At 42.4% G+C, this 23,337-nt stretch overlaps 1 protein-coding gene across 3 annotated transcripts in view; it reads left to right on the forward strand.

Moving 5' to 3' along the window:
• GLYCTK (glycerate kinase) overlaps window positions 1–23,337 on the forward strand; it is a 38,699-nt gene that overhangs the window by 3,418 nt on the left and 11,944 nt on the right. For 2 of the 3 annotated variants that reach the window (XM_020803867.3, XM_072989777.2), the window contains exons 2-4: window positions 13,423–13,829; window positions 15,192–15,343; window positions 22,775–22,950. In XM_020803867.3, the coding sequence (XP_020659526.3) occupies window positions 13,441–13,829; window positions 15,192–15,343; window positions 22,775–22,950 (717 nt within the window). In that variant the 5' untranslated portion in view covers window positions 13,423–13,440. Of the gene's footprint in view, window positions 1–5,836; window positions 5,908–13,422; window positions 13,830–15,191; window positions 15,344–22,774; window positions 22,951–23,337 lie in introns of those variants that run through there. The other variant, XM_078385462.1, reaches the window with a different exon arrangement.

The following is a 23,337-nucleotide window of genomic DNA, read 5'->3' on the forward strand; positions in this document are numbered from 1 at the left end:
CCACTATTAACAACCCGTGGTGGAGCAGGACTGCAGAAGGGATTTTCACTCCCCCCCCCCCAATTCTTTGTCCTTCTAAGGAGCCGATTCAGACCAGGGGAAAGTGAAAACAACCTGGAGGATATATCAGGGGTCTCCTACCAACTCTCCTCAGACTCACATCTGATCTGTTGATCGTACAAATAAAATAGAACTCTCCTCAGACTGAAGAAGCTACTTGGATGAGTAGTGAAATGTTTCAACCTAATAGGAAAGAAGTACAGTTGCCATGACTCACCTTCCAGATAATCTCACCTGGATGACTGAGAATCTTCTGTTTCCTATTTCCCCTATTTGTTTGATAAGTTTCTTTGTTTCTTATTTGACATTTTTGATATAATGTATTATTTTAGTGATTGAATCTAAAGTAATGATAATTGTTATAGATTTGTGTTTATTTAAAAATTGTAATGTCAGTACAGTAGTTGTTGGACTCACAAATAAGGTGTGCCTTTGAAGTCTGTCTGTAGCAGACAGGTGGCTGTACTGTAATGGACAGTTCCTCTCACTGGTTAATTATGTTCAGCCTGCTCTGGAGGGCATTGCTCTCACCCCAAAGGATGTGGTGTTCAGGTTTGTGGATGTTCTTCAATCCAGGCTTGTATCTTGAGGTGCAAGATGGCCCAAGTGACTTTAGATTAGGCATCCTTCAGTCTCTAGAGACTATGGTAACATGCTCTGTGTGGAGGACTCGGAACAGCGTCTAGTGTGGCTGAGAAAGCCAATTTGAGAGTGACAATCCCTTTCACATTGAAGACAAATACAATCTGTCCCCAGTCCAGCTCCCTGATTTTGCTGCTTTTGTGACTTCCTCTTTACCTTGGCCTGCTGGACAAGGGTCTCTTCAAAATGGGAGAGGCCATGATGCAATGCCTGCCTCCAGGCTGAGCGCTCAGATGACAGGGTTTCCCATCTGTTGAGGCCCATTCCTCGGGCCTTCAGATCCCGCTTGCAGATATCCTTGTATCGCAGCTGGGGTCTCCCTCTGGGGCGATTTCCCTGCACTAATTCTCCATATAGGAGATTTTTTTTAATCCAGCTGTCAGCCATTCTCACGACGTGCCCAAGCAGACGTCGCTGTTGGGCTAGGCCCAAGTGACCAGAAGTCTTAATATGGACAAAGAGAGATTCTCTTGGCACACATTGGTCTTATGGTCTGCTAACATCTGATTGGATTATTTTATTTATTTATTTATTTATTGCATTTATATGCCGCCCATCTAGACATAGTCTAGATTATTGTACTGTTGCGTATGTAGAGTAGCTTTTGAGATGATCTCGGAAATACAGCCGATTTAGAGGAGAGCAACAATATTGTGTCCTGGGGTTGGGAGATATAATCCCATCACATTGGTGTTCTTCCATCTGCTTCCAGTCCATTTCCTAGCCTAGTTGAAAGTATAAGTATTAATCTTGAAATCTTAAATGAACTGGAAATATGTTATCTCACTGATTTGCTCTTTCCATGCATGGCTGCTTCAAGTGCTTCTACCAAATCAGATTGATGGGTACTTGGAGAAAGAGGATCTTTTCTGTAGTTATGCCATGGTGTGCAATGGTGTGCCACTGCCCCTAAAGAAGACTCTCTTGGTGTCCATGCGGTGTCTTACAAGGAGATTTTTAAAGTATCACCGGACTTTACGACTTGTACTTTTATTTTTTTCAACTGTTCATAATTTTTGTGCAAACTGCACAACCTTGCGTACAGCTTATCTTCTGGATAGGACTTGCGGCTTCAAGTAATTAGCAGCTTGATTATCACTTACTTTACTTTACTTTTATTAGATTTTTACCCCGCCCCCCCTAGACAAAGTCTACATTTCTATGTTAATGAATGTGAGGGTTCACTATGAGCCTCCAACTTTTTCTCAAATAAATCAGGAGCTGGTTTTAAAACAAAGTCCAAACTGGTATTTATTTCTGTTGACAACGGCAAAACTTCTTTAAAAGTATCTTTCGGTAACTTCTCTTGCAAGGCCAACGGGCCCCGCAAGGGCAACCACATTTCGGAATCAAAAGGATTTAATGATTTGACTTCCCAAGGTCCTGGAACAAACGGGTCGTATTCAGGAACGTCCCCTTCCGTTACTTCATTGTTCAGTAACGGTAAGGTCTCGTCTTCTCACTCATCTCCCCATACTGGGTTTCCTTCTCCCTCAGAAGTTCCCCATGGTCCTGGAGGTACCTCATCCTCCATGCCTCTTTGGCCCGCCATGTCCGGCGTTCTTCAGCTTCTCTGGTTACCGCCTCTCGTTCCTCTCTCAGTTGTTTCCTCCACTCCCTCACCTCTGACTCTCCCCAATATGATGGACATTGGAGAAGCCCTCTGCGATGGTGGTAGTCAGCTTCTTCTCTGGGTATTTGATCTTTTCCTATTTCCCAGTCCATGGGTCTTCTACCCAGATAAGTTCCCAACCCCCCTGTATATTGTCGCACCCCACATTTATATCCCCCATCCCCGCCTCAACTACAGACCGCCCCTGCTCGCCCCTTCCCGCCAAATCCTGACCTGTCTGTGTAGACACATTCAGACCCCGTAGATTCATCTCCAACTCCCAGGTATCCCCTGGTCTACCATTCTGGGAGGGGTTGGTGGCAGAGTGGTCTGTATTTCTTTAGACAACTTACTGAGAGACGGCACTTCGACAAGAGCCGATGCTCTCATCCCACCTCTCATAATGAAACATTGTTACTTTGTAATCTATATCCTTAATAGGATTTTGCCCATTGTTTGTGTTCCTTGTGTTTGAAGAAGTGGATTACAATCCATGGAACTTCACACTGTGAAAAAATTATTTTTTTCCTTTTAGTTTTGCCAACAGGATGAGATAGATAAACATGTGGTTCATATAAAAATGCAAATATAAAATAATAATAAATTTGTGAAAGATTTTGCACTGCCATAACAACATGCAGTGCATCTCTATACATGTCAATGCAAAAGCAAGTCTCACTGAGTTCCATGGAGCTTCCTTCCAGGTATGTGCCTGTAGGATTGCAATCACAGAATTAATCTAAGTACAACAGCTGTAAAGTTTCTCAGCAATAAACAACCCAAGACAATAGTCCTTCCAAAGCGCCTGAAGTACTAGGAATATGAAATACTGTACTGTAGTGGCCAAAATCCTGATGCAGAGCAAATACTACTTGCTGTCAAAAGTTATGCTTTTGGTGCAATTGTGGAAGATTATTTCAGCCAGTGTATTTAAGCCTTGATTCCGTAATGAACCTATCCAAACTACTAGCAGTTACTTATGACAACTTGTTCCAGGTTTCCTCAGGAGTGAAATCCTGAAGGCATTTGTTATATGGGCAGTTAATGGAACTTTTGAGTAAATGTGCTGAGGATGAACCAAGTATAAATATGCTGTGTCAGGGTAGATTTGATTTAAATCACAATTTTAATTTTAAAAATCAGATTTTTTGATGATTTAAATTAAAAATTAAATTTAAATCAATTTAATTTTTAAAAACTCATTGATTTTTATGCACCTGGCCTTGTGTTTTAATTTTGTGGGTTACTTCACCTCATGATTAGTACTGTAGTCCGTGTTAGAAATGCTACCTTTTCCTCCCTGTTTCTGTCACCAGAAGTAAAAAATATTTGTGCTTGAAAGTATTTTTCTTGGAATTTAACAAATAAAGACTGCATGCAACAACATTACAGTGGGGTCTTGACTTGAGAACTTAATCCGTATTGAAAGGCGGTTCTCAAGTCAAAAAGTCTGTAGGTCAAGTCTCCATTGACCTACAGTGCATTGAAAACCGATTAATCCCATAACAGGCCGTTTTTGTTCCATTTTGGTTTTTTTCTGGTCTGTAAGTCAATTCTCAGGCTGCAAGTCAAACCTAAATTTTGCGGCCAGAGAAGTCTGTAACTCAAAAAGTCTGTAAGTCAAGCCGTCTGTAAGTCAAGGGTCCACTGTATAAACTGTAAAGCAACGAGTGCATCAATTTAAATCTACCTATTTCTGGCAGTCCATGATACCTATAAAGTTCTTTCCCAATATCATATTTTGAGAAAACCATTTTTTCCTGTCACTTTATTCTCCACCTTTTGCATCTTTACAGAATAATCAGGAATACTGGTATGTAAATGATTTTGAACTACATCTACAGCAGCACAGCCTTACACTTAAGACTCTCCCCCAGTTTCTTCATACCTGCCCTTTGAAGCCTCAGTGCTCTTCCAGTTTCTTGTCTGCAGTTTTCATTTTGGTTAAATATTAGCCAAAGTATGGAGAATCCATAAAAATTTTGATTTCTTGAGTGTCAGCATTAAAATCATGTAATTCTTCTGTAATTCTGTTTTTTATCTAGGGATGGCCTATAGAAAAAATAGAAGCATTCGGGGGGGGGGATGCTCTCTCCCATTTATTTTCTGTTTTCTGTGTTTTCCCTCTATGCCTTGACATCTCTGCATTTGTCTTCCTCATTTTCAACTTTAATCCTACTTTTTTATCTCATTTAAGCTCCTTCAGTAGTCATTTTAAGTAAGAGTGTCATCTGTATAAAATAAAATTATTGATCTTCCTTCCATCAGTTTTCATTTTGCCATCTGAATCTAATCCAGCTTTTTGTATATGTTCTTCATATAGAATAAACAAGTAAGGATGTAAAATACAACCTTGTTTGACATTTTTTTCTAATTGGAAAGTGTTCTGTTTCTCCATATTTTCTAGCAGTAGCTGTTGTCCAAAGGATAGATCATGTAGCAGGACAATTTAATGTTGTAGCATCCCCATTTCTTTTTAAATGATTAATAGCTTTTCAAGATTCACACAGTCCATGGCTTTACTAGAGTCTATAAAGCATAAATTGATTTTCTTTGGACATTCTTTGGTATGCTCCAGTAGCTAGTTTCTATTTGCAATATGATCTTGTGATGGTCCCCAGCCCATCCATCGGTAGAGGGACATCAAAGGATCCACTAGGATTGCTCATCTTTGTAAGGAAAATTAGGAGCCTGACATAAGGAAGAGAACATTCATTATGGAACTATTTGCAGAGCAGCCCAATGAGCCATATCAGTCTTCATTAAATCGCTTTCTCCATCTTGTCAGTGATTCTTAGTCCTTGCCAGGAGGTTTTATTTTACCCTTGGTGCCTTAAAATTCTTAGTCCAACAAAGGGAGGAGGGATAAATTCTCCACCAGTAGGACACTCATAGGCAAACAGAAGAAAGTTAAAAGATAAAGAGGATTATGGAGGGAAGACACATTTCTGTGGTGGTGACCTGCAACGTGTGTGCCTGAGAACAACACAGTGTACACATGCAGCAAGTACATACCGGTTGTACTGCTGGAAGAAAAAGTGAGAGAACAACTGAGCAGTGAGTAGCCAGCCGTGCTTAAGGCTGTAAGAGAAGATAAAGAGTGTATAGACAGAACTCTTGAGTAGCAAAACTCATGAGTAGCAGCACCCAAGGGAGAAACTCGAGATGAACAGCAAGACAAAGCAGAGGAGGAGAATACTGAGGAGAGAACAAACATAGCAGAGGAAGTGCCATGGAAAAGAGTCACAGGAGCAAAAGAAGGACTCTTCACCTGTGGCAATGCTCAATACCTGTGGAACGACAACATTGCTTTCAGATTGGTGGTTGTGGGTTTTTCGGGCTTTTTGGCCATGTTTTGAACCATTAGATCCCGGCTGTGAAAGCCTTTGTGAATGCTTTCAGATTCTTAAAGAGGAGCCTAGCAGACAGCATGCAGAAGCTGACATACAGAAGACCCCATGGGAAGACATGAGAGGGTGAAACACAGCCCAGCAGAGTCAATTAATCCAAACCCTACAAAAAGGAAAAAAGAAGAGTCATTGCTGTGTGGGACCGAAGCTGAAATATTCCAGGAAGATCCATAGATTTGCCAGGTATGCTGTGTCCCTGGAGGACAGATTAGGAATGTGACGGAAGGATTGCCATAATTCATAAAACTCATCCATGCATATCTTTTTCTTATCATCCATGTGGAAACAAATGACACAGGCAAGAGGAACTGTAAAGAAATCATATTAGACTTTGAAGCTCTGGAGAGATGCTCCAGTAGGTAATGAGGGCCCAAATCATTAAGGGCCTTGTAGGTTAATACATCAGCATTCTAAATTTGGCATGGAAGCAAATAGGATGCCAATGCAGGCTTGCTAGGATTGGGGAGATGTGATTACACCTCTGTGCTCCTAGCTGCCGCATTTTGCCCCTGCTGTAGTTTTTGTGTTGCCTTCAAAGGCAGACCCATGTAGAGGGCATCGTAGTAGTCAATCCTAGAGGTTACCAATGTGTGGACTAGTGTCATTAAGGATTTCCTGTCCAGAAGGGGCTGCAACTGTGCAATGTGCCAAAGATGGAAGAAAAAAAAAACCAGACCTGGCCTTGACTTGAATCTAGCCAGCAGATATAGCTTAGTGGGATAACTGGCAGTAAGGGAACCGCTAGGGGAAAGTGACCATGTTTAAACTTGAATTCTTGATTTAAAGGGAAACAAAAGCAGAGTGTAGCTGCATGTGTACACTGAATTTTATTAAGAAAACCAGTTTTAATAAATTAAAAACCATGAATGGTAAAGTCTCTTGGTAGGAGATCCTAACAGCCAAAGGAGTCCAGGATGGCTGGAAGTTTGTTTTTTTTTAAAGGAAATTCTAAAGGCACAACTGCAAACAATTCTAACAAGAAAAAGAGGTGGCCAAAAAAAAGACCAATGAGACTTCACAAAAAGCTCAGAAAGGTTCTGAAGAATAAAAAGAGGCACATATAAGGAGTGGAAGGAAGGCCAGACTGTGACGGAAGAGTACAGGAAAGAATTGACCAGATGATGTTAGGAAGGAAAAAGCCCAGAATGAGCTGAAGTTAACCAGAGATGCTAAAAGCAACAACAACAACCCAGGTACATGTATAGTGAAAAAGAGAAACGAAACAGTGGCTCAGTTACTCAGTGGGGAAGGGAAAATATTAATACTGTAGAATAGATGACAAAAAATGCAGAAGTGCTCTATTCCTAATATAGGTTGCTTTTTCCAAAAGGCAATCTGTAATCCTCCAGGCAAATATGAAGTACAAGTGGATGAGACAGGGTTGCATCTTGAGGTTGATAAACAGTCAAGGAATACCTTATTACTTTGAGCAATTTCAAATCCCCAGGGCCCAGTGAACTACAGCCAGGTATTGGAACTAACTGAAGAATTCTCAGAACAACTGCCTATTATTTTCTTGAAATCATGAAGGATGGATAAAGTGCTGAATAATTGGACGAGGGCTGACATTGTCCCATCTTCAAGAAGGGTTTTAAAAAAAGTACAAGACAGTCAGCCTGACATCAATCCCTGGGAAAATTCAGGAACAGATTATAAAGCAGTCACATTGCAAGCACCTTGAAAACAATGTAGTAATAACTAGAAGCCAATATGGATTTGCAAAAACAAATCTTGCTAGGCTACTCTTATCTCGTTTCTTTTACTGGGTAATCTCACTGGTAGATGGTGGGAATGATGTATATATACTATATCTTGGCTTCAGCAAAACGTCTGATACATTGCCTCGGGTTATTGTAATTAACAAGCTAACTGGGCGTGGGCTAGATAAAACATCTGTCAGGTGGATGCACTGTTGGTTGTAGAATCGTACTCAGAGTACTTATCAATGTTTCTCAAACTAGGAGGGGATAGTAAGTGGGGTACCCCAAGGCTTAGTCCTTGGCACTGTGCTTTTCAACATTATTATGAATTGGTTGAGGAGGCACAGGGAAGCCTCATCAGATTTGCAGATGACACAATATTGAGTGGAGTAGCTAATACCATGGAAGACAGACACAACATTTAAAAAGGAAAGATTGAAAGAACTGGGCATGTTTAGGCTTCAGAAAAGGAGACTGAGGGAAGGTATGATAGCATATTTTAAATACTTGAAAGGCTGTCATTCAGAGGAGGATCAGGAATCTATTCTCGATTATCTCAGAGTGCAGGATACACAACAATGGGCTTAAGTTATAGGAAGCCGGATTTCGGTTGAATATCAGGAAAAACAACCTAACAGCTAGACCAGTATGGCAGTGGAATCAATTACTTTGAGAGGTGGTGAGTGCTTCAGCACTGGTAGCATTTAAGAGAAATTTAGATGACCACCACCTGGCAGATATCCTTTGACAAGGATTCCTGCACTGAGCAGGGGGTTGGACTCGATGGTCTTATAGGCCCCTTCCAACTTCTTTATTCTGTGATTCTATAAGATCTTGCTGGACTCAAGCACTGGGCTGAAAGCAACATAATGAAATTTTAACACACACAAAAAAACACACCCCAAAACAGCTACAAAATGGGGAATACTTGGCTCAGTAATATTACTGATATTTTGAGAAGTCCTCGTTAACCCTTACATAAGGCCATTTCCTGGACGATCGGAGGCACATTACACACTGCTCCTGCTGACAGGGCGATGCCCTGGCAGATATACTGGGCTAAACCAAAATTGAGGTATGTTGACAAAAGTAGCTAAATTCTGTGCTGGTGCTATCAAAATCCGAGGAGGAAAGGTTCTGCCCAAAGCGCAGCTATTGTATCTGTAAATTGGTGTATACAAGTAGAGGTCTTAATAATCTCATGGGCTCTATGGACTTCTAAATAACAATCCTGTTGATCTATGCAAGCTACAATAGCCCATAGACAAGACCTATGATAGGGAGGCAGGAGATACCTAATATGATGTATGGATGTAGTTATATGTATATACAGTGGTGCCTCAACTTATGAACTTAATTGCTTCTGGAACTCCGGTTGTAACTCAAAATGGTTATAAGTCAAAGCGCCATTTCCCATAGGAATGCATTGAAATGCAATTAATCCATTCTGGCCAAAGGAAAAAAAAATCACCAAAACAAAAAACAACTCAGAACTAAACCACTGCAAGACCCATTGGGAATGCGATTAATCCATTCTGGCCGAAGGGGAGGGGGAAGGAAAAGCAAACAAACCATGCAAGACCCTTCGGAAATGCAAAAATAAAAATAAAAAAAGCAAGGCAAAAAGCAAACTGCAAGACCCTTCTGAAAGGGTCTTACCCTCTTCGCCACCAACAGTTAGCAATTTGAATTCCTTGCCTTTTCCCCCTGCCTTTTTCTGGTCGTAACTCGAAATGGTCATATGTCAGGACATTCGTAAGTTGAGGCACCACTGTAGATGTTTTTAGTGCTTTTAGATTGATTCTATGTTTCCTAATGTAAATAATGTAGCTTACTTTTGCTGGTTAATGACCGTAATAAAAATTTACTTACTTACTTACTTACTTACTTACTTACTTACTTATTTATTTATTACTGATCTTGGATTTGTTGCAGATCACAAGCTGAATATGAAGCAACAGTGTGATATCTCCGCAAAAAAGGCAAATGCTGTTTTAGGCTGCATGAAACAAGTATAGTTTCCAAATCCTGTGAAGTACTAATTCCCCTCTATTTGGCACTGGTTAGGCCTCATCTAGAGCACTGTGACTGGTTCTGGGCACTGCACATTAAGAAGGATGTTGACAAACTGGAACAAACTCAGAGGAGGGCAACAAAGTTGATCAGGAGACCAGAAACCAACATCTCTGAGGATAAACTGAAAGAACTGGCAATTTTAAGTCTTGAGGGGAAAAAAAACACTGAGGGAAGATACAGTATGACAGCATTTTATAAATACTTGAAAGATTGTCATACAGGGGATGGGTAGGATCTGTTCTCAGTCATCCCAGAGAGCAGTATGTGTAATACTGGACACAAGTTACAGATGGCCAGATTTGGGTTGAATATCACGAAAAACCTCCTAACTGTTAGAGCAGTACAACAATGGTACCAATTAGTTTGGTTAGGTGGTGAGCACTCCAATGCTAGAGGCATTCAAGAGAATATTAGACAACCATCTGTCAGGCATATTTTGATTTGGATTCCTGTATTGAGCAGGGGGTTGTATATGATGGTCTTATAGTGTCTTCCAACTCCAGGGTTCTATGATTCTGTAATAGCCTCCTGGCATCCCGTTGCTGGAACCTAGAAAAAGTGATGAGGATGACTTTCCACAAGCTTAGGCCCTCCCATTCACATGTCTTTGGTGCCTCATTTCTGAATCTATCTTTGGCATATCATGTTTCACACTCTATATATCACCAAAGTCTTTAAAAGAAAAACAAAATAGTAATCTGCATTCAGAAATCAAATTATAGATCGCATGCCACACTGCATATAATTTAAACTATTTCTCAGTGAAATCAAGACAGTCACTGAGAAGTCTGGTTGAGAGACCCTGTCTAAACTTTCTTGATTTTGTCCTGAAAAGGCACATCAGAAAGATTAAAAAAAAAAAACCATGAAAAAGCCATGTTGGAATCCATAAAATGGTATGTAAATGGATACCCTTGCTCCTCTCTGCTACCCCTTTGACCTGCACACTGTTGTGGGATTTGCATTGAAGGTCACTTTCTCTATTTGCTGGCAGATCATCCAGGAGTCACCGTGCTTGGAAACATTCCTCTATAAACTGGCAGAGCTCTGAGGGCCAGAGAAGATTCTGGGACATCCTATCATAAACTCACTGTTTGCTCTGGATTCTGTATACACCCAACATCTCTGGTCCCCTGTTGATTTTTCCTTGGTGTCAGTGGTCCTGAAGAGCAAAATGTCCCTCCTCCCTGCTTTGGAGGCCAGTTTTTCAGTATGGGTGTTAGAGATTATTCCAAACAAGATATTGGACAGATTGGTGGTTATATCCTTGTTCCTTATTGAATTTGTAATTTCTTCAATTTTGCAGCTGTTATTTCAGGCACAATGAATGCTATCATTTATATTATGTATTATACAGTATATGCATATGTGATTGCATGTTGATTCATAATTAATTAGAATGCCTCTTTGCAGCATGGATTTACAACAACCCCAGTGGATTTAATGAGGAATTAGGAACGATCTCCATCCTCATATATTGGAGCTTGAGACAGAGTCACAGTGAATCTTCAGAAGAAAAAAAATATCATGATGATGTATTTAAATTAATATGCAGATTAGGACTGGTATTCATTAATGGTAGCTTATGAAGTTTTCATTTAAAGAAGATTAATCTAAGCCCTTCACAGTCCCCGAGCAATCATGTTATGGAAAAAGCAATTCTCAGCAGATCTTTCCAAAAGATTAATGATGGTTTCTGGGTCCATTCTCTAAACAGAGGTTTCAAAGCTGAAAATGAACAAACAGAAAAACAGTTGTTTCTTGGGGTGACCATTGAAACTCCTTGCCAGCATTCCAAAAGCTGCTCAAAGAAAACTTAAATTCAGCTCTGACGATCCATTATGCTCAATTCTGGACTTGCTGAAATGACTGTCTCATTGCTCAGGCAGGAACAGACAGTAATGTACTCCCGAATGTTATTGCTCATACATGTCCATGGTCTCACATATACTGTATATACATATATTTTATGGATGTAGAAATAAGAGGATGCGAAAAGCATTGTGCGTGCATGGCAAATTGTGCACTATGTTGGACGAAAGTGGAACAGTTCAGTCATGAACATCAGCAGAGTTTCAGCTTGCAGCAAGAGAGTTTTTATTTTGCTCTAAATATAGAAAGAAATCACTGTTCAGTAGACCATCCTTTAGCTCTGGACTGCCGGAGTCTTCCTGGTAGCAGAGTTTTTAAAAAAATAGAGGAAGGGAATTTAACCCAGTTTAGTACAGGAAGGCACTAGAGAAATACTGAGCCGGTCTCTGGAGGCCTGCATACAATACAGAACCTTGAATTTCAATGGTACAGTATTCAGCAAATGAAGGTCAGAATGAAAAGGTCCTTAAAGTGATTTTAGATCAAGTAAACAAAGGATAAATGTATCTGTTTTAGAGTGGAAGGGAAGAGCAAAGGTTTTCACTTCCTAGTTGTCCACATTCACCTAGAAAGTACAGGTGGTTCCTGGATCTACAAGCTTCTAGTCATAAACTTATGACCATAAGATGCATCACATTGTTCACAGAAAGCTAAGAAAATGGTTCTTGAAAGCTGTGATAGAAGGCTCGTGGCAGGATAAATGCTTATGAGGAACACAACTTTCTAAGAAAACTTAAGGCAAAAATAACATATTACGCGATCTAAACCATATATTGCAGTTAGAGATGTGCTGCTTACATTGGGAATGCACAAAATGGGCAGAGCAATTATCATAACATGGGTTAAACATGCATCTCCCAGCTTGTTCAAAAAGATGTTGAGCTATTTGGTCCTTGTTAACTGAAATTTGTAAACAGTTTTCAACTGCAGCTCCTGTAACAGCATATGGGGTCAGTATATGATGGAGAAACCCCGTTTATCAGAAACAATGTAAGAGTCATATGGCATCTTAAAGACATGTTCTTGCTAGGCATAAGCTTCATCAACTGTAGCTGACTACTTCAGACACATGAAGGTGTACACACATTTATATGAACACAGAAAGGAAATATAAATGGTTATTGAAGCAAAAGGTCTACTATGGGATGGTCCTATCTGTGGTCATTAAGGGTCATTAGCAGACCTAGGGGCAACAGATATCTTAATGGTCATCATTAAGAGCCATTCAGGGTTCACTGGTGGTGAAAAATGCTACCGAGAATAGTTAAGCAGACCTCTTATATTTGGAGGTTTAAGCCCAGTGTGATGGAAGAGCAAGAATCTCCAGAATGAATGACCTCCAGAATGTCTGCTCATGAACAGCCTTATTCTCGTCTTGCAAACTGAAGGTTGTGGCTTTCCTTATTGAATCAGTCAATCCCATGTTAGGTCTTTCTCTTTTCCTGCTTCTTTCAACTTTTCTGTGCTTTCTTGTGTTTTCCAGTAAGTCTTGCCTTCTCACGTTAAGTGCTAACATGATAGCTTCCGTTTGGCCCACTGTGCTTGTGCTGCCCAGCCACATTATCCTTTCTACCCTCATCTAGTCACTAGGATTTCTTTATTTTGTAATCCTATCCAAACAGTATGTTCTTTTTTGGAGCCTTGCTGTCTGAAAATCTGTCACTAGGGTTATATCCTTATGCTTTCAGGATGGTAGATTAGGTAGTTTGGCATATTCGGCTTTTTTAAAGGTTTGTTTTATCCATCTTCTGGTTTGTCCGGTTCCCTAATGGAAAGCAGTTGATTTTTGAGCAGGCTCTGGTCTATAAATGATTAACCTCCTCATTTGAGCCATCTGACTGCTTGGATGAGAAGACCTCTGGACTTTTCCTGGGAGAGCGACGAATCTGTACTGCAGGAAGCCATGGCAAGAAAACAGTCTGCATTACAGGCTGTGTTTTAGTATGACAGACATGTGGGGAATGGAAAGAAACCCACCACATACCCCCAGTCTCTTTTTTACCCATTCATTTTGAAAAATGACTGCTGTTCTGCTTCTCCCTTATTGCAGGCACGCCATGGCTGGGCCATGATTCAGGCAGTGGTCTGCACCCGCAAGAGCTTGCCAGTCATTGGCAGAGCCTGCTGGCAACCCACTTCACATTCCACTGGGGGAGCATCCGCTCACCAAATGGCCCTCAAGGAACATGGGCTGCATTTGTTCCGCAGCGCCGTTGGCACGGTCCTGCCAGGACCCATGCTGAAGAAGGCCCTGGTGCTAGAGACCAAAGGACACCCTCGGCTTGTGGTGCACGGCCAGCCTTTTGAACTGAAGAAGAACTTGTATCTGGTTGGCTTTGGAAAGGCTGTGCTGGGCATGGCAGCAGCGGCAGAGGAGATCCTTGGAGACCACCTTGTTCAGGGAGTAATTAGTGTTCCTCAAGGCATCCAAGAAACTCTGCGGCACCGAGGAATGAGGTGAGGGCATGGTGGGGGGGGGGGCTGCTGTAAGGTGATTACATACAGAACTGGCCTTGAGAGCAGGGTTAAGGTTTCCTCCAAACTCCTTTAAAAACTTGACCTCAGTATAATTTCACTCTTGCCCATGCACAGCAGAAGCCAGTCTTCAATTTTTCAGCCAAAACTATCTGCCATCCAAACCCAAGTATTATGGAGTAACCACCCTCAAACCTGCTTCAACTGCTGGTGGCTTTTCCTATCTGGAAGGGTTTGAACATAAGTTAATCTCTCTGCATAGGAGTTGCATATTACAGCATTCCCTAAGGGATCCATGATGGAGGTGAAGTGCAATGGAATTCTTTGTCCCTGTAAACAGTATCTTTACTGTAATAACAGAGTAATTGTCCCTAGTTTTGTGTTGTTGTGGTTGTTAAATGTATGCATACGTCCCCAATCTAGTGCACAGCTTGGAGTTTTTTAGGGGGTGGGATGCAGAATACAGTGGACCCTCGACTTACGGAATTAATCTGTATTGGAATGGTGGCTGCAGGTTGAAAAGTCCGTAGGTCGAGGGTCCATTTCCCATAGGAATGCATTGAAAACCCATTAATCTGTAACTGACCTAAGAAAAAAAAATACCCCCCCCACAAAAAAATGAAAATAAATACACCTTACCGGTCCAGAGCCTTCCAGGGGTCCCCTGCAGCCCGAGGCCACCGAGGGGTTCCTCGCCGCTGCTAGAGGCCTTTCGGCGGGGGGGGGACCTCTGAGGTGCCCCCCATGGTGGCAGAGAAGCCATGGAATACATCCAGAGGCACGATCAGCGGCCTACGGACTGGAAGGGGGAGGCAGGGGAAGCGCCAAATTTGAATTTGGTGCTTTCTCCGCCTCCCCCTTCCGGTCCGTAGGTCAATTCTCAAGTCAACGCAAAATTTTGTGGCTGGAAAAGTCCGTACGTTTGTAAGTGGAGCCGCGTGCAAGTTGAGGGTCCACTGTATATTTTCCCTAATCCTCCAGCTGACATAACCAGCAGCTGTTGGCAATGATGGCTGAGGAAATCTGGAAGTTCTTATCCAGAAGGTAATAGCTCTGGTTTGGTGTTAACATTTTCCCCGTAGTTTTAATTGTCACTATTCACTTGGAAACAGACCATGTTTCCTTCCATTTATACCTGACAATCAGTTCTTGTACGGTATGGATGTATCTGACCATTGAGCTAAACATCTATCAGCCTGTTGGGCTATGAAACCTGTTGGCTCCTTTGTTAGTTAAGAAGGGAGCAAATTCCACTGTCCTGTGAATCTTCCTTCATAGGGCTGTTCAGTGGTAGGCGAAGCATGGTCCAGATGACAATTTGATCACCCTTTTTCATTCACATAGAGAGATGTTGCTGAAGCCCCAGAGCTGCATTCAAGTCATGGAAGGAGCAGAGAACAACATTCCTGACAGAGCAGCTCTGGAGGCGGCTAGCGCCATCAAGCATTTGGCTGAAGGCCTGACAGCAGAAGATCTTCTCCTAGTGCTGATCTCAGGTAAGGCCAGGGGTCCTAGAATTTTGTTGTTTAGTTGTTAAGTCATCTCTGACACTTCGTAACCCCATGGACCAGAGCACGGCAGTCCCTCCTGCCTTCCACTGCCTCACAGAGTTGGATCAAATTTATGTTGGTAGCTTCAGTGATACTGCCCAACCATCTTGTCCTCTGTCATCCCCTTCTCCTCTTGCCCTCCCACTTTCCCAACATCAGGATCTTTTCCAGGGAGTCTTCTTGATGGCCAAAGTATTGGAGCCTCAGCTTCAGGATCTGTCCTTCCAGTGAGCACTCAGGGTGGATTTCCTTCAAAATGGATAGGTTTGTTTTCTTTGCAGTCCAGGAGACTCTCAAGAGTCTCCTCCAGCACCACAATTCAAAAGCATCAATTCTTTGGCGGCCAGCCTTCTTTATGGTCCAGCTCTCACTTCCATATATCACTACTGGAAAAACCATATCTTTTGACTATGCAGACCTTTGTCAGCAAGGTGATGTCTCTGCTTTTTAAGATGCTGTCTAGGTTTGTCATCTCTTTCCTCCCAAGAAGCAGGCATCTTTTAATTTCGTGGCTGCTGTCACCATCTGCAGTGATCATAGAGCCCAAGAAAGTAAAATCTGTCACTGCCTCCATATCTTCTGTTTGCCTGGAGGTGATGGGACCAGTGGCCATGATTTTAGTTTGTTTGTTTTTTTTTTTTTTTGATGTTGAGCTTCAGACCATATTTGCACCCTCCTCTTTCACCCTCATAAAGAGGTTCTTTAATTCCCCCCCACACTTTCTGCCATCAGAGATGGCATATCTGAGGTTGTTGATATTTCTTCCAGCAATCTTAATTCCGGCTTGGCGTTCGTCCAGTCCTGCCTTTCGCATGATGCATTCTGCATATAAGTTAATTTCTTCCCTTTGCTTCCTTACCTTCCTCCTTTTCTTTTTGCTAAACAGAGTTATCTTTTCTGTTGCTTGTGCCCAGAAGACGCCATTCCATAAACATGCTTTGGCAAACGAGGTCACGTTGTCTGCTGCAAAGAGTGCAGAATTGGAGCACCAAGTGCCTCTGAGTAGTTCCCAGTGTGACCCCCTCTCTCGCAACAGCTTCACTGTACACATGTGAGCATGTGCTCTCTGAGCAGCATTGCTGGTGGCTCAACTCTGCTCTGCTTGTTTTGGAAATGGGTTCAGTACTGACCCAGGTAGTTCTGTTGATCGATCACCTGTTCCCCCAGCGTTGGCTTTCTTCACTCCTGTGGAGTGCTGCGCTCTTCAGAGTCCTAGTGAAAGGTGATAACTGCTAAGATGAAAGGAGCTGTAAGGTAGAAGGCCAAAGTTTTGCATCCCAGCATCAGACATTTTAGTTAGCTTGCTAAAATATATACTGTATTGTCATATGATATTAGTCAGTTGTTTCTTTCTGACTTGTTCTTTTTTCCCTCAGCTTTGTTTTACTGTGTTGTGTAAAGTAGGCGATTGAAGAGCTGTGAATCGCCCGCAGTAATTCATCTCCAGATTCGAGTCTCAGGAAGCCCTGCCATGGCTTTTAGCTTCTCAGACCACCTGCTTGCCTTTTTGAAGCAGCAAAGCATGGTTTCTCCAGGGGGTGGCAGCCCTGAATCAGAGAAAACAAAACAAAGGCAGTGTCATTCCAAAGTGCTGAGACTGGGCAGAGGAGAGGGAAGCTACTCAGAGAAGGATCCGAGGAACTCCTCAGCAGTTTGCTTTGAATAGGGATGGGAAGGAATTGAATTGTGCTTGGTGGGGTTTGTTTCTGCATGCTTTCAGCATATAACAAGAACATTCATCTTACAACCAGACATCTTGGTGGGCTGAAGCAGAATGCCTGTAGCTTTTTAGGATCAGTTTTCTTGGAGGGCCCTGCCCTCAAATGTTGGCACTTTACTAGCAATATGGTTTACGTCGGATGATTTGCTGACCTTACAACGCATCACAGTTGCCTGAAGTATCATAATCTAAAGCTAGCATGTGGTTGGTAAAGTAGATGGACAAGGTTGTGATAGGGACAAAAGAAGGGTAGTAGCTACCCTCCATACTGTTCAGAATGTATTTCTGGTAAATTATTCCAGCTATATGTGCTAAATGATACTGTATTTTAAGCACTTATATATATCAGGCTCAGGCCATTTTGAAAAAAATACAAACTTCAATAATAAAATGTTTGCCAATTCTTACATCTTCTTTACTTACAACCCTAGTTCAGTATCTCCATAATTATTCACCAGTGTAGAAGAAAAATCTGTCAAAGAAAATGTCCAAGCCTAGACATTTCTGGGCATGCAAGGGGAAAGAATTCCAGGTCTGGAAGGCAGCTACGAGCAACCAGGGGTGCTGCCTAAGTGCCAGAACAACTTGTGTTTTGATGTATGAAGATGGAATGGGGGGAGTTGTTACAGAACTGGGATGGTGGCGGCGACATGGGCAGAGCAGGTGCCTCTGAGGTATGCGCACTGTACATGTGTAGCAACATCCATGGATCTTTATTGTGGGCAATGTGAACCTATCTATACTTCAGCATTGCCATAATTGTTCTCCCTGGGATCATTCATTGTTCTCCCAAGTCCACCTCAGTAGTGATGGGTGTCTTGTAGCTATGGGTGAGAGAATTCTGCAACATTATTCCAACATAGGGTCTATCTGGTTGAAACAGCCATCTGATGGGAATTTCTTTGAGCTGCTATTTACCTCTTCATTACCCTTCTCTTTGGAAAAGATTTCTAGGCTCTTAAAGTAAGCCATTGCCCCTTCTCTTCTTTTAGAAGCCAGCTCAAAAGCTTCTAGATGAGAAAACACCCTCCTTCTTGTCTAGGTTCTTGGTGATTGATGAAATGTTGCACCTATTTCATTGTTTTTTTTCTGGTTTGTCACATTTTACAGATGCAGTGTCTCAAAACTCAGAACATTTATCATTTAATAGTAGCTTTCGAGCTAACACAGCTGCACAGCTGACCTGTAGTCTTTTCACAACTCTCTTGATCATTTCTTTCCATGGTCATCTTTTTAGTTGTGATCACACGTCCACTGCTCAGGCTGCAGATGTGTCTCAGGCAGGCCTGAGCTATTTTTCCCCCTTCGTTGACCCTCTTTTTCCGAGTCATTTACGACACTTTACCATAAGCTTTTAGTTGCAGTTCCTTTCATTTTTATATTTTGCTTGGAATGGAACTGTTTTTCCCCCCAAACGTGCTGCTCATTATGAATGAGGTCAGTAAAATAGTAAGAACTGCAAAGTCCTCTTCTCTTTATTTTCTCATTTTCCTTCTTTCTTTTAAGGCCAACCTGCCCAACCTGGTGCCATTTTGATGTGTTTTTTTTATTACAACTTCCAATAGCCCTGGCTGTGTTATTGAAAAGGATGTGATGTGAAGGCCAAAGCATTTGGACAGTGCCGAGTCAGAGAAGGTGGCTCCCTGCTCTTCTTTCTAGGTCGGGGAGGAAAATTCAGGCAGGACAGAAGCCATGGTTATTCTGGCCCTTTGATCTCATTCACCAACCCATTCATTAACAGACTGTTTCATCTGTCGGAAGGCCATTTAAACCTTGAATGGAATTGTCAGAACTCAAGTATCAAACTGGAAATGCAATAGCATTTTGCTAGAAATGCTGTCAGCAGCATGTCCCACGATTAGAGGCACATGAGATTTTCTTAGAAACCTTACTCACTGAAACACTGTGCATTTTAATGGGAATAGTTGGTCTGCTGATTTACTTCTGAAATGCCCTTTGTCTATCTGGCTGCAGAGCCAGAGGTTGGGAGCTCAGTTCCCCATTTCTTCTTTCCCAGGGCCTGGACTCAGTGATCCATAGGCCCTTTTCAGTTCTGCAGTTTGAGAAGTAGGAGGAAGATTTAGTTCCAAGATGCCACTTAGCCCATTGTTTTATACAGTGGTGCCTCACTAAACGCCAATAATCTGTTCCAGGAAAATCACTGTTAAGCGAAAACATCGTAAAACGAAATTAAAAACCCCATTGAAACACATTGAAACCCGTTCAGTGCGTTCCAGTGGGGTAAAAACTCACCATCCAGCGAAGATCCTCCATACGGCAGCCATTTTTGCTGCCTGTATAGCGAGGAATCCGTCCCTAAACACAGCAGGGAGCCATTTTAAGCACCCAGCGGCCATTTTGAAAACCCGACGATCAGCTGTTTTTGATCGTCATAAAGCGAAAATCAGTTCCCGAAGCAGGGAACCAATCATCACTAAGCGAAATTCCCCCATTTAGACCAAAAAGATTGTCGTACAGCGATTTCGGCGTAATGCAGGGCAATCATTAAGTGAGGCACCACTGTATATCAAAATACCTTCATTGGCACTTCCCACAGTCAGAATTCCCCATCCCAGACACTCGTGCCTAATTTCCCCTCAAAGTTCTCTCTGTCCAGGTCTCTATCACTGCTGCCCTTAAAGATCATGGTGTTTCCTTTATTTTCTGCAGATTTTTCTTCAATCCAACACTATCACTGCTCCACATTCTTCTGTCTTGGTTGCAAATACTGGCAAACTGTAAATTTCACACTTGGCTCTTTAATGCTGTGTGCTGCCACACCTCCTATAGTCTCCGGACTCCTTGACATCTGAGCTCATAATTCAAAGGGAATGGTGGGAGGCGCTGATGCTGAAGGCAAGCAGTAGCACCCACTTGGCTCTTACTAAGGGGGTTGCTGCCTAGCCTTGCAGCCTTGAGTGAACACTTTGTGTGTGGTGTGATATGGATGCTGCCGGCCACATGGTAGACTTCAAATTCTAGTAAGACCCCCAGTGTCTTATACTTAACAGCCTTGTTTCCGGTCTTAACAAGAAGAGCAGTTCTTAGGTATGGTGCAGCAAAAACAAGAATGTGCCTTGTAGAACAAGAAAGAAGCACAGCTATGTGTAAAATCTAAAAACCCGGGTAGGCCATTTCCTTATTGGACCATTAAAGTATCATGAACAGGTCAGCTTTTAACAGTTTGCCTGGGGTTTTTTTGTTTGATTTTTGTTTGTTTTTTTGGTGATGTCCAGAGAAGACACTTGTGGCATCTTAAAGATTTTTAGCAAATTTTATGTGCTACATCAGCTTTTACAGACTACAGGTGGCTACATTCCAGTTCATGGAGTGAAGCCCCAGAAAGAGTCATTCATACATAAGCGATCCAAGGAGGATCTGAAATATGATGAAAATATGAGAGGTACTAGATTGGTGATTCATGTTTTTAAAGAATCTTTTCAGCACCAGGTACAATCCAGTGTCGATAAGCAGAACAATGCATGGACGGCAGAGAAAAATCAGTGTCTAGGTGTCAATCCACAGCATATATCTGCTGAAGTCAGTTGTAGTCCACAAAGGCTTATATGCCAAATAAAACCTAATGTCACCTAGAACAAAATGATAATTCACTGGTTCGACTGTTGACCAATTAACATGTTTTAATAAATGTTTGTTCTTCAGAAAGTTCGGGGTAGCATGAATGGCCTTCCTCCCTCTCAACAACATTTTTGAGGCAAATGAGATGGTGAGGCAGTGGCTAATTTCAGGTCACCAGTGACAGATGAGATTTTGGAGCTGGGTCTTCCCTGCTCTTGGCCATCTGATGTAGGGACCCAGTAGCAGCTAGCTCTGCAGAGCCCTCTGAAGGTGTCGGCCCTTTGCCTGTATTAAGTCTGTAGGACTAGAGGTTGAAGGGGACGGTAGAGGAGACCGATGTGGCTCGATGCTCCACAAGGTATGATAGACAGACTCTCACCATGCAGGTGAAAAGTGTATTTGTCAGCGGTGATTTCCTCAAGTACGTTTGCCATCTGCGTTTAGGAAAGTAAAGTTCTTTCCTTGAGTTTGTCCTTCTGAAACAGCATTTTATCAACCCCAAAAATAAAGCACAGATGCGGAAACTGTGTTCAGTCATTCTACTTTTGTAGCTTTCTATTAATCTCTAAAAAGATATCTGCTTCTTTTTGAGGCTGCCTGCTGCTCCCCTGGGAAAACATACCAGGGCACTTATTCCTTCCAAATTCTATTGTATCTACAGTGCAGAACTGTAACTAGGGCAAGGCAACTGGGGTTTTACCCCAGAGAGAAAAATTCTGGTACCGCCCGCTGGTATCTGCTGCTGGAAGGGCAGAAGGTACCCACCCCAGGCACATACTGTACATCGCTTCCAGCTGTTCCTCTTCACGATAAGGAAACATAAGGCACAGGACAGGCTCAAGGTGGCATCCGTCTGGTCATCACACCGTCAGATCCAGGCATTCCTCTGCATTGCTCTGATCTCTCTGCGCATATACCACTCTCAGGCTTAATCAATGGGGCAACAAAGCCTCAGGCACCAAAATTGCCGGTTATGGCTCTGCTAGAGTGTAGATCCTTGTGAGGATCCCACATCTCATCTCTCCTGTTCCTCAGATCCCTGCTTTACGCTGTCACAGCTGACTAGCAGTAGACAGTGGTCCCATTGTTTAGCAGTGCATTTACAGTCTCCAGGTAAAAAGTGGGTTAAGCACATAATAATCCCACAAACAGCATTAAAGATATTTTTCACATGGTCCTGGCAGGGTCTGCTTTTCTCTGGTTCTGCTATAAATGTTAATTACCTGCTGTCCTGCTTTTATCTGGAGGTTCCTCTTTGTCTGATGCATAACAAAAAGTGTTTCAGTTACAAGTATCATCACCTCCCCGCCCTCAGCTTTTTGATCTTTTGCTTCTATCATTTCTTCCTTTGTTATACTAGGATTAGTATCCCTCTCTCCTTTTTGTTCCTCCTTTCATTTCCAGCTTCTGTGTCTGTTGCTTATCCCTGAAAGCAATAATTTTGTTTCACTTCGCCTTTTTTTCCTGGGTGCACACACGTCTCTCTGTATCCTTTTTTTTTTTTTGCAGATATTAGTAAATAATTATTTATTATGGACATTGCTCCCTTTATTTAGATTATCTCACATCCTAAAACTTCTTTAACAGCCGACCATCCTCCAGAGCACTGAGCAAGGAGCTTTTCCCAGTTTCCCCTCTTCTGATACTAGTTGCTGGTGTTCCTGTGTTGTGGGCCCTGGACTCTACGGAGACACTGTCATTAAAGCACCAATGAAAGGAAAAATTAATGCATTCAGGATGAGCTTGCATATGACTCTCCGTCATCACCATTGGGTTCCCAGTTGTCATTTCAGTAAATTGGTGCTGAAAAAAAAATGACAAAATCTGCTACCAATGCAAGAGGAGGAGGAGGAGGGGCGGGGGGAGGCAGGTTTCAGATTAGGGATTGCATTAGTGGTCTGTAAAGGTATTGCCTACTCTTGCATTTGCATTGTGTAAGGCGCATAAGGCTCTTTCATTTCAAAGGTTTCAGAATGTTTCCTTTTGGTGTTTTGCCTGTATGAGTGTATCATTTGGATTACTGAAGGAATCCTGCATTTAAAAAAATGTACTCATTGTTACTTTCCCTTGCATTCCAGGTGGGGGTTCAGCCCTCTTACCTGCTCCCATCCCTCCCGTCACCCTGGAAGAGAAGGGAATGGTCACCAAGCACCTTGCCTCGAAAGGAGCTACCATTCAAGAGCTCAACACCACTCGAAAGGCTCTCTCCTTGCTAAAAGGTGGAGGGCTGGCACAGTCTGCCTATCCTGCACAGGTGGGTACAGATTGCCTGATTTACTCAACAATGCTGTGAAGGCAGTCAGATCTGTTTCTGTGTTCCTGAAGATGATGTAAGTTGGCTGGGCGGGGAGGGGGGACGCAACTTGCAGACTTCATGTGGCCCACAGAATTGTCCCCCTCGACTGCTGTTACCACAACTTCTTCTACATCCCTCCTGTTCCCAGCAAAGCCAAACTGATGAAAGGTAGGAGATGATAGTCACACATGCTTCACTGGTTAAGTCAGTAGTGAAACGTCCAGTTCCCTTCTTCTGACCGGGTGTTCTTCTGCAGAGAAACGGAGCACATGATGGGACCACCCCCACTTTTCCTCTTTCCAGAAATGGCCACTCGACTGGTGGGGCAAGGGAGAGAGAAATGGT

Source organism: Pogona vitticeps, chromosome 2, assembly GCF_051106095.1.
Source record: "Pogona vitticeps strain Pit_001003342236 chromosome 2, PviZW2.1, whole genome shotgun sequence".
Taxonomy (NCBI): domain Eukaryota; kingdom Metazoa; phylum Chordata; class Lepidosauria; order Squamata; family Agamidae; genus Pogona; species Pogona vitticeps.